The 11,268-nt window shown below is 40.0% G+C and overlaps 1 protein-coding gene across 1 annotated transcript in view; it reads left to right on the top strand.

Moving 5' to 3' along the window:
* pou1f1 (POU class 1 homeobox 1) overlaps positions 1 to 8,478 on the top strand; it is an 8,756-nt gene extending 278 nt beyond the window's left edge. The window contains exons 1-7 of the mRNA XM_034885386.1: positions 1 to 176; positions 2,517 to 2,666; positions 3,000 to 3,098; positions 6,356 to 6,619; positions 6,779 to 6,943; positions 7,744 to 7,804; positions 7,906 to 8,478. The exon at positions 1 to 176 is cut by the window's left edge and continues 278 nt beyond it. Of these exons, the coding sequence (XP_034741277.1) occupies positions 41 to 176; positions 2,517 to 2,666; positions 3,000 to 3,098; positions 6,356 to 6,619; positions 6,779 to 6,943; positions 7,744 to 7,804; positions 7,906 to 8,146 (1,116 nt within the window). The 5' untranslated portion in view covers positions 1 to 40 and the 3' untranslated portion in view covers positions 8,147 to 8,478. The remainder of the gene's footprint in view (positions 177 to 2,516; positions 2,667 to 2,999; positions 3,099 to 6,355; positions 6,620 to 6,778; positions 6,944 to 7,743; positions 7,805 to 7,905) is intronic.
* Positions 8,479 to 11,268: the final 2,790 nt, after the last annotated feature.

Raw genomic sequence — 11,268 nt, 5'->3', positions numbered from 1 at the left:
CAGTGTACCATCGAGAACATCCGAGGGAAGCCAGAGAAGAATGGCATGCGAGGCATTCAGCTCCGACTCCTTCACCCAACTTTCAGGCGATTCACCCTTGCCAATCCTCATGCACCATGCCTCTCCCGGCGACTGCCTGCCAGCCAGCTCCCATACTCACAGCATGGTTTCTGCAGGTAAACTGAGTCTTTTGTCCTGTAATGTTAAATGTACATATTTTGTCTTTGTATAATTCACCTTTCATGCTTTTTACCATTGCTTGATTTGAAAAAATAAGGCTTTAACTTCAAAGTACTGTAAGAAAAAAGTGGGAGGTACTGAGGCCTAAATGAAACGGACCGTGACCCACGTAGTTATCTCGTGATTTTAAATCCCAGCTGCAGGAAGACAGGCCTCTAACAATTCACTTCAACACTTGCACTTCAACCTTGTGAGGAAGTGAGAGTGTTGGCATTGTGCTGTTTCAAAGTATTAATGCTCGTGTTGATAGTGACTACACTATTGATTGTATAGGAAGTCCCATGGGTGCTGCAGGTGAGTGATGTCTCGTGTTTCTCCTATAGACACACACACACACAGTTGTGTTTTCAGGGAATGGGGAGGATGAACTGGATTGAAAAAAACATTTATTCAAAGCCAATTCAAATTATGTAAATGTATCTAATCAGCTGGTTTGGCCCAGCTGTCTCTCCCCAGTGGATAATTGCTTTGAGGATATGTTATCAGTATAGCGAACTCCCCAAGGTGGTTTTTACAATGGAACATTGTTGAGAAAACTTCCCGGGGGTTTAAGTGCCTGCTGATTGTTACAGCATAGAATAGATTGGATTAGATAAAGCAGAACATGAGAATTTTGTTGGCCTATGTTTGTTTTCTGTCTTCCCAATGATTCTATGGCCAAAATGTGAAGTGGTCACCTTAAATAAATGGAATAACAGGTGCAATTTGTAATAATTAAAAAAGTAGATTTGACAATTAGTAGTAGTGTCAACAGTGGTAGGGCTGGGTGATATGGCAAAAAATGTGTTCACAGTATATTTTCCTATTTTGATCATCATTTACCGTTTAGCCTGAAGAAACCAGAGGTTCCATTACACTTTAGAATAGTTAAGCACAATGTTTTTGTTGACGACACGTTATGCAGTCACATCATGAGATGCCCCACTGGTCAACAGAGAAGTCGCTCCTACTACTGGCAAAATAAAACTAAGAGTTGCCCTCTTTACAATCATATCACATTTATTTTTCCTTTTTTTCTGTCAGCCAAATTAACAGTTTGGGCTAAATTTCTTTTCATTTCATAAACAACCTAAACCTACTTCCAAGCAACATTTTAAATCTAAATACAACTCCTGCCAAAAAAGCATCTCAAATGATTGTAGAGGTAGCACAAAACCAAACAAAGTAAACAGGTGCATGTGTAAACAAGTGTCTCTTGATGTGCAATAAGAAATAGCGCTGGTTATATTTTTGCCCTTTTTGAATACTCTCGGTGTGGTCATTGAATGGTACCTGTTTAGGTTCCCAACCACCAACATATTTTTGCAGACCGGCTTAATCTCATTGTCGCTTTTTATGAAATCTGAACCATTTCCTCACAACTGATGTAGTGTAACCCTTTTTTATCAACAATGTCTGTAGGGAGGAAAACTCTATTTAACGGGGGGAGCACACCTTTGGCGTTTTTCCATTAATGGTACCTGCTCGACTCGACTCGGCTCAACTCGATTTGGCCGCAGTGCCCTGTCCTTCTGTATTCCATTGCAGATTAGTACCTCCCCATGCATGAGGCGAGCACAATATACAGTCTATGGAGGCGAGCCGTGGTTGATCATCATGGCAGGAAACTGACGTGACCTTACACAACACACACACACACACACTTCAGTCGGAGATGTGTTGTTTTTGATTCTCTGCATGTGGCTGCTGCTACAGCCAAATTTACGGTAGCTGTTGTTTCTCTCCAGTGTACAGTGTGTTCAGACTGTACTCACATATCTCTCTCTCTCTCTGTTCCACCTGCAGTAGCAAACAGCTACAAACAGCGTGGTGATATTGGCCTTTGGTAAAAACTCAAAGATTAGCAGTCTTTCTCATTATCTTTCTGTGTCATGTGATGGAATTTTATCATGAGTAAAAACTAAAAAGCCAGTCAAAGAGATTTAGACTGTATTTTTGAACAGAGAAGAAAGAGATTGTCTTCAATGGGCATTCATTGGAAGGTGTTTGTGTGTATTATCACCTACATGTCCATGGTGTTAATGTTCAGAGACACTTCCAACTTTAAGAACCCACTTCAAATCCAATGTAAATATATCTTTGCATCTTTAGCCAACACATGGCAGCTGTTTCAATTTCAAAATGTAATATAACCACTTTCAAAACCCCACATTAGTAAAACTGGTCTTGGCTAGTCTGAACGGTATTTAAAGGGGACTTGTACTAAGATCAGATCTGAGTGAACGCACAAATTTTTTATTCTACTGTCGGGTTGTAACCACGTTTGTCTCCATCAGTATCATCTGGACTGTCCCTGGGTCAGCCCACCAAGCGCTCCCACATGCATTTGTCCACATCCTCCCTCGGCAACGCCCCTCCCGGCCTACATTACCCAGTTGCCTCCTGTCACTACAGCAACCAGCAGGCCACCTACGGCATGATGGCAGGTGAGTGGTGGTGATGGTATTTGTTACTTATTTTAACTATTACTATTTTACAGCAAGGCAGTAATGAATAGTCAATCAAAAGGCAATTAATCGTAAAAAAAATTATGATAGTCAAGTAAGCCTTTGTTAATTATTTATCAAGCAAATGGTGCCAATGATTACAGCGGTAATGATGAGGGTGGATGATGTCTTTATTGAAAAGACCTCTACTGACTATGATTATGATTTGGATAAGAATCATCATTACTGTGCAGAAAAAATAAAGGATTCTCTCTCTGTCTCTCGCTCTCTCTCTCTCTCTCTCTCTCTCTCTCTCTCTCTCTCTCACTGTAGCTCAAGAGATGCTCTCTGCCAGTATTTCTCAGACTCGTATCCTGCAGACATGTGGTGTCCCTCACCCCAACATGGTAGGCAGTGCAAACTCATTGCAAGGTAATGATCACTTACACCCCGCATGCATGCAAGCACACACACACACACACACACACACACACACAAACACACACACACACACACACACACACACACACACACACACACACACACAATCATTCACACTCCTGCCCTGCAGTAAAATATAGTAAATTGAGTAAACTTTGTCAATCCCCATAAATTAGCCACACGTTGAAATCACTTTCAAACGTGATAACTTCACCTAATTATGATTCTGCAGAGAGAGCAGAAACATAAATGTAGAAGTGCATATGTGAAAACTGAAAGGGGAAATGGTTTTCATGCCACAAGATTCTTGTAGCAAATTCAAGTCAGTCATCAGCCTTTTTAAACCAGCCAAAAAAAATATTTTTGACAGTCAACATTACGCCAAATGGATTGAACAAGGAACGTGGTTTTTGTAATTAATAAAAATTGCTTAATTCAAACAAAAAGGAGTTCACCCTACTTATATTGATATTACAGCCTTTATAAGGTTGCAATATTTCATATTAAAGGTAACGTGACAGAGCAATTATTGATACTGTCCACCTAACTAGGTTGTATTTAATGGTTAAGTCTCTTAACACATTTGTTCTCAATCCGCTTCTTACTACAAGCAATGTGGTCCTAAATTTCACTTTTAACTTTTTTCTGGCAAGGCTAAAACAGTTTGGATATTTGGAAGAGAGATTTCTGTGTTTCTGTTTTTTGTCTTGGCTCTTCTGGACATGTCACATAGACAGTCTATAGTACAATTGTGTTTGACCAAGTGGGTGATATTATAGACCAAAAAAGAATGTGAGGTAAAATGTAACCCCGCTGGCACAGAACAATTAACATTTCCCGTGGAAATTAGACTGCTTGTCTTTTGATTGATAGGAGCACTGGTGACATCGATCCACTCCGGTAAACGATCTAATAAAATTGTACGGTCCACAGTGCTCAACAACAGGACTCAGCAGAGGAATATTTCAGTGGAAAGGGCAGAAACCGAGTTAATAGCACTACACAAAACTCTGTAATTATGTGAACTGGATGAGACAAGGTCATAGAAGAAATTAGCACTATAATTTGTCATTTTTAAAACTGCACTTAATCTATTTCTTCATATTAACAATGGCTAAAATGACTAAGTGTAATGTGATAGGTGTCACTTTGTGAATCCACGGAGAGTTATCAACTCTGGAGTTCCCCTCAGCTATGTGGAGCTTTATAGCCTTCATCTCATCCACATTGTTTTCAGCAGGCAACTGTTAATCCCGCTGTACGCTACCTGTCCAGCACAAAATTGCACACACATTCAAAACTAAAGAGCCAGTCAGATAGTTTCACCAGGGATTTGTGAAGACCAAAACAGAGCCAAAATTAAAGTATAATATGGACTTACATTCATCACCAAAACTCAACCCCAAACAAATCTGTTGGACGTGAAAATGGGTAACTGTTTGCTGAGACTTCCTTCTAGGCTGATAGAAAAAGGTCATTGCTGTGTTTCTAGCTTGTTTGGTGGATGGAGTCAGTGCACTTGTCAGTTTGTTTGCTTTCTCTCTTTGCTCAGCATGAAGCTGCTGATGCTGCCATGATCTTTCGGATGGTAGACATGTATAGCAGCTGCAGGGTTCAGGGCAAAGACTTATGAGGTGCTTTTACAAGCCCACTGAGCCCACATGTGTTTTTATGGGGCTTGCTGTCCAGTCTGACATCTGAAAATTAAGCATTATGGAACAGGCTTTGAGACCTACAGTATATTGGCAACTGTCGCTGGTTATTACCTCCGAGAGATTATAAAAGACTGAGTCCAACCTTTCCCTGACACCTTGGGTATAAGAGAAAATCACTGATGCATGCAGTTTTAGTGCAAAATCTGTCATGTTGCTCTCCAGCTGGTGTATGGATCCGAACAATTTAGCAGGTCAGTGACACTCCGCTTTTGGAAATGCAACCATTTTGTAAAAAGGGGTGGGATGGCAATTTTATTATCTCAACAGAATACAAAATAGTAGAAATTGTTTAGCACTATACAAACTCAACACTAGGTTAGCTACAATACAACAACACAAACTACAGCCCTCATAATTATTCACGTTAAAACTGAACATTATAGTTCAGGTAGGATTTGTTGCATGGGGTGTTATGTTAGGCTATTAATTTTAGCCAGGTGTACATGATAAACTGGCAGCATATGGTCACCACACTGCAACGTCCTGTCTTGTGTGTCCTGTATCACTGGATCTGTAAATTCAGTTGTATATGTGGTTGTGTGACAGGGTTAGCACTGCACTACAATCCCCTGACACAAGAGGGAAGTGTTGCATTGCTCATTTTAGGCACAGGTTCAGCAAACTTGGCAAAGTGGATTGAAGCCAACATTTGGCTAAAGTCACACTTTGATCACTGTATCACAATAATTGTATTGCCTCTTATGCAATGTTTGTATGTTCCTACAGCAGTTAAATTAACCAATGCAGTTGATGCACTGAGAAGCATCATATCCAAAATTACAATTAGTCATTCACCCATCTGTTACTCTGGCAGTAATCTGCCAATAATACTAACAAAAGGAAGAAACCAGAAATTGGCAGCCACAAGCTCTACTGCAGCTAACCACTAAATATTAACAACCACGTGTAGAAATAACGGAGCCTTGTCTTGAATGTTAATAATAGGGTTATAATGCCATGTAATAAGTTTGACAAACCTGTTTGAAAGGTTTTTTTCTTTCTGTTTTCTACTGAATAGAGACGTTTTAAAACAAAGAGGCAAACTCAGAGTTGTGTGGCACTGAACACTAAAGCCAGAGATAATACCTGAAAAAAATGTGAATGGGTAAAAGGTAATATTAAAGTACAGGTACAAAGAAGAGTACAATATCTGGAAAATATCATGTTGAGGAACAGGAACAAATAATTTGATTATTGAATTAAGTTTTCAATATTTCAGTGAATGGAGCTGCCTCAGGTGTGTGCTATACGGTCCACATTGGGTTTTTGTAAGTGGTTTTCTCATTTACAAAATTACGGGCGGAAGATCTCAACACTCCCTAGATTCAAGACAGTATGGAAATTGTCACAATTATTGAAAACATATATTACATTTTGGCTATTATTGTTCATTTCTGACAATAAAAAACTATTAGCTTAATAAATGCTGTCAGGATACAGGTGGGAATAGGAGCCATGCAGCTTTTGGCATCCGTCTGACAGACTGATGGTCTAGCTTGATCTCTCTCTCTCTTTCTCCTTCTCTCTCTCTAGGGTCTCTTACTCCTTGCTTGTACAAGTTTCCAGACCATGGTCTAAGTAGTGGTTCGTGTGCACTAAGCCATGGTTTCTCCTCACTGGCACCGGCCCTCCTCTCCACTGATGAGGCCCCTGGGGGCCTGAGTATTGGAGAGATGAAAACTGACGGCCAGAGGAGGAGCATGCGGGAGCCAGAAGATGCCCCTGCCATGGACTCCCCGCAGATCCGAGAGCTGGAGATGTTTGCCAATGACTTCAAAATACGGAGGATCAAACTCGGTGAGTGTAATCACTAAAACAATGTTGATTAAAATGACCCCATTATCCACTAACTGCACCAATCATAGACATTACCACAAATGTTTCTCTTGTGTGTTTGTGCTGCTTCCTTGCTCGTGGTTATTCTATGAAGTATTTCTGTTTTATTGTGACCTCTAGGCTACACACAGACTAATGTAGGTGAGGCTCTTGCTGCAGTGCATGGCTCAGAGTTCAGCCAGACCACAATCTGCCGTTTTGAAAATCTACAGCTGAGCTTTAAGAACGCCTGCAAACTCAAGGCCATTCTGGCTAAATGGCTTGATGAAGCTGAGCTGGCTGGGGGTGAGTCCCACACACACATCCACTCCACTCCATCAACCCCAAGTTAGAGCATTTGTTTCCATATTCTTTACCGTGATCTCTACTCTATGAGCTAAAATGTTTATCAAAGTGATCTTTTGAGTCAGTGTGATAGGATCTGCTGGTAAGAAAATGATATGCGTTGCATTATAGACACAACACCTGGCTCGTACATTGTCTGTGACAGTGGTTCCTAACCTCCTTGCCTCATGGCTCTTAAAAAAAATATATATATTTAGTTAAATTCAATTCAATTCAGTTTTATTTAAGTAGCGCCAAATCACAACAGTTATCTCACTGACTGCGCTCTTCACAAAAGAGCAGGTCTGGACCGTACTCTGTGATGTTATTTACAGAAACCCAACAGTTCCCACCAAGAGCAAGCACTAGGCAACAGAGGCAAGGAAAAAACTCCTTTTAAGAGGCATAAACCTCGAGCAGAACCACGGCTCAGGGTGGGCAATCATCTGCTTCAACCGGTTGGGCGAGAGAGAAAGAGACAGAGAAAGAGAGAGAGAGAGAGGGAAAGAGAAAAAAAATAGACAAAGAAGAGACGTAGAGAGAGAGATACATGGAGAATTGTAGCAGAGGGTGTCGAGCAGAAACATGGAGGCAGCAGGTGACTCCAACCATGGACTCAGACTCCACTGGTCCAGAGCCAGAATCACCTGCAGGAAGCGATAGTTATGCACCCTCATCACATAATGCATACACCTGTGAGCTGTGAGCTGAGTGATTTTCTATTCTTTTTAATAACAGCATGTTATTTTTCCTTCCTACAGCCTTGTACAATGATAAAATAGGAATGAATGAGCGGAAGAGAAAAAGGAGAACTACTATCAGGTATCAACCATGAGGAGAAAAGATGCAATGCATACCATACAATGACGTTTAAGTGTCATGGAGTTAATCTTCTCCTCCCTTTTCCTTGTTCTCCACTGCAGCTTGGGAGCTAAGGAAGCTCTGGAGCGCAGCTTTGTGGAAAAGAGTAAGCCATCCTCCCAGGAAATAGCCCGGATAGCTAAAGGCCTCCATCTGGAGAAGGAGGTGGTCAGGGTCTGGTTCTGCAACAGACGGCAAAGAGAGAAACGGGTCAAAACTAGCCTCAACCTCAGCTCCTGTTTGACCAAACTCAGCCCACACTGCATTGTACAGATGAGTAAAACACAAAGACCAATGACATAGTTTAAGATCCAGCTAGTGTCGCTCCCCTCAAGTCTGATAGAGCCTCCTGCCTGACCACAGCCAGTGAATATGGGGGATTTCTAAGTCAAATGTCTGACAGAAATGACTCCACCATGAAGCGGGAGAATTAAATCAACAGAGAACACTCAATAATAACAACTGCCCTCACACTGCATTAAGCAGCTACTGACTCAATTGAAACTATTTCATTGACACTGAGATGATAATGTATGTCCTGTGAAGGTCTGCTTGATAAAAAAAACAAGTGAGAACGCTCCAACTCTAAGAAAACAGGCATCATTGTTTGCAACTTAACTCCAAAGGGACTAATGTTTTGATCTAAAGAGACATCCCTTATTGCAATGTGCTGTTTTTTTGTTTTTTTTAATACCACTTTCATGTTGTTGTTTTTTCTTCTTTACATGAATAGAAATACGTCCACCATGAAAAAAGTATATGAATGCCAAATAGCAGCTAAGTAAATCAGTGTTTCCTTTTTTTAAGTTGATGCTGCGAAGATTAACGGCTTTCATTAACCACATTTGCTCTGCTGGTTTGACGCTGCAGCGACCATGACCTGACATTTAGAGCTTCACTGTGCCTTGTCTGATATACTTATACTGAAAGTGTATTAGTTACACAAACCAAATATAATGTAATCTATCTGCACCAAAGTGCGGGTTAGCACTCATTTCGGTTAACCCTGTGCCTTTCTAACAACAGATGTTGGCTCAACTTTTGTTTGTTTTTAAGAGAGAAGGGAAACTTTAATGTTGATGAAATGTTTTACATTTGTCTGCATTTAACTGCAGGACTTGTTGAGTTGTAGTTGTATTTGTGATTAGACTGTTTTGTGAAAAATGTTTGTTTTATTTAAATTAACATAGCCATGCTCATGAAAAGTAATATATTTAAAGTTTTAAACAACCTATTTATTCAAATATATATATAATTATTATTATAACGTTGATCTACTTTGCTCAGTGCAGCCTTTGATTCATGGTTTGAATTCAGGGATGTGTGAAACGTCCTGACGTTTTTGTCAGCAAATGGATCTCAGGTCTGCTGTTTCCCTGTTGTAATAATGATTTAATCTTTCATATTTGTTGATGGTATCCTTTCGCTGTTACTGCCTTGACAAAGTGTCATAAAAAGAAGAACATCAGCCAGTCACGACTCCGACCTGGTTGGGATGATTGATGTGAAACGTCTTATTAAAGTGAAGAAAGAAGCAAACACAACATCCCTGTCAGGCCTTTATGTTCAGTCATCAGATATCATTAACTGGTGCGTGGAAGCGATGGAAAGTCGACTGCCACGTTTTTATAGAGCAGAAAATGATATGCTATAAGAATGTGTTGTAGATATGAAACGCCTTCTTTGCATTTGATTGGAAATACCCAGTAAATATGCCAAACACATAGCTGGTTGGCAAAAAAATTATACTTGTACTGAGCTATTGTCTTTCAGTTCCCAGGCAATGAATGGTGAATCAGTTTTTATTCATTTCTGACAACAAAGGAGAACTGTGTTTTCCCACCGTGTCACATGTACCATCTCTCATTCTTACAAATGTCATCATATGACCCAATGAATACATACAGTACATTAGGAGAGAGAGTTGGGTTACATGTACAGCATGAACTGTACAATTCCTGGGTGTGTCACTTGGGATTCATAAATAAAGCTGGGAGACATCTTAATTCAGGAAGAAGCTGTTTCCACCGTGATTCATGTACAGCTGTCTCACTGGAGTGCTGTCAGGGGAAATAAACGCAGCAGGGTCATCGTCTGCCGACACATTTCTGAGTTACTACGGTGGAAAGTTATAGGGACGATATGACAAATGGGATGAAACTACTAAGAAGCTTCTTAGTGCTGGTCTCACGGATGCTTTAAGGCTACTGCTCTTAAATATACAATTGACTCTTAGTACTTTAATTGTTATGTATTAAGATAACCTTGTGACAATTTAACTTTGTGGTTTTATTTTTCATCAGTTAATTACTTACTTAGTACAAATCACACACACTTTACATCACACCTAATGCTTTTGCCGTGACCATGCTGGTGTTTCCTATTTAATTGAATGCATTGATCTACTTCTATTTCTGTATGATATGAAACGTATTAGGATGCGTTGCAGATTGATGCTCATTGTAATGGAACTGGATCAAGTTATAAGAACTTGGCAGAACTATTAAAATAAATTAGAGCCAACAACACAGCTAGAATGGTGATAAAATAAATGGTAAAAAAAAACATATATTGAAACGGAAAAAAAAAAAAAATTTAAAAGGAAATTTGAGAAAGGTCTGTAGTGATGTAGCCTAAATCATTTGTAGTTGCAGGGCATCTGTGGCTCAGAGGTAGAGCGGCCGACTGCCAGTCAGTGGTTCGATTCCCTGGCCCTGAAGTCCCAAGTCCAAGTGGCCTTGGGCAAGACACTGAACCCCGAGTTGCCTTCGATGCTGCCCATTGGATTGTAAATGTGCGTGAGTGTTTATCTGATGAGCAGGTGGCACCTTGTAACCCAGCCTCTGCCACAGTGTATGAATGTGTGTGAATGGTTCCTGAACTAAGTAAAAGTGCTTTGAGTAGTCGTTTAGACTAGAAAAGTGCCATATAACACTCCATTTAGTTAATCATCTAAAGTGAAAAAAACATAAAAGAGGCTCAACACCCGTACCTGAAGAAGTTTTATTCATTACAAAAGCCATAAACCCTTTACAGTCACTATACAAAGACCAAACAAAGAGAAGTATACAGTACATACACCTTTAAAAAGTATGGACATTTCCTAACCATGGAACTGCACTCAAAAAATGTCAACATTTGTTAAAACATTGTTTCAAATAACTATAGGCTGTTAAAAAGGTAGAAGGATTTTCAAAAAGTCAATGAATTGTGTATTGTACATGTCAGATGCATGCAAAAATGAAAACATTTTTAATTTATTTTGGCAATGGGAAACAATGTGGGGACAAAAGGTCAGAGGGAGAAAAACAAAGACTTTATATACACCTGTCACTCATTACTACAGGACTGGAAGAGATAGAAGTACCCGCTGAAGAAGAGAAAAATCTCTTGGATCACAGTGTAATTTCAGCAAACACTTCCAT

Source organism: Etheostoma cragini, chromosome 11 (assembly GCF_013103735.1).
Source record: "Etheostoma cragini isolate CJK2018 chromosome 11, CSU_Ecrag_1.0, whole genome shotgun sequence".
Taxonomy (NCBI): domain Eukaryota; kingdom Metazoa; phylum Chordata; class Actinopteri; order Perciformes; family Percidae; genus Etheostoma; species Etheostoma cragini.
The sequence above is the reverse complement of the archived record's forward strand: the minus strand, read 5'-3'. Positions and strand labels throughout refer to the sequence as shown.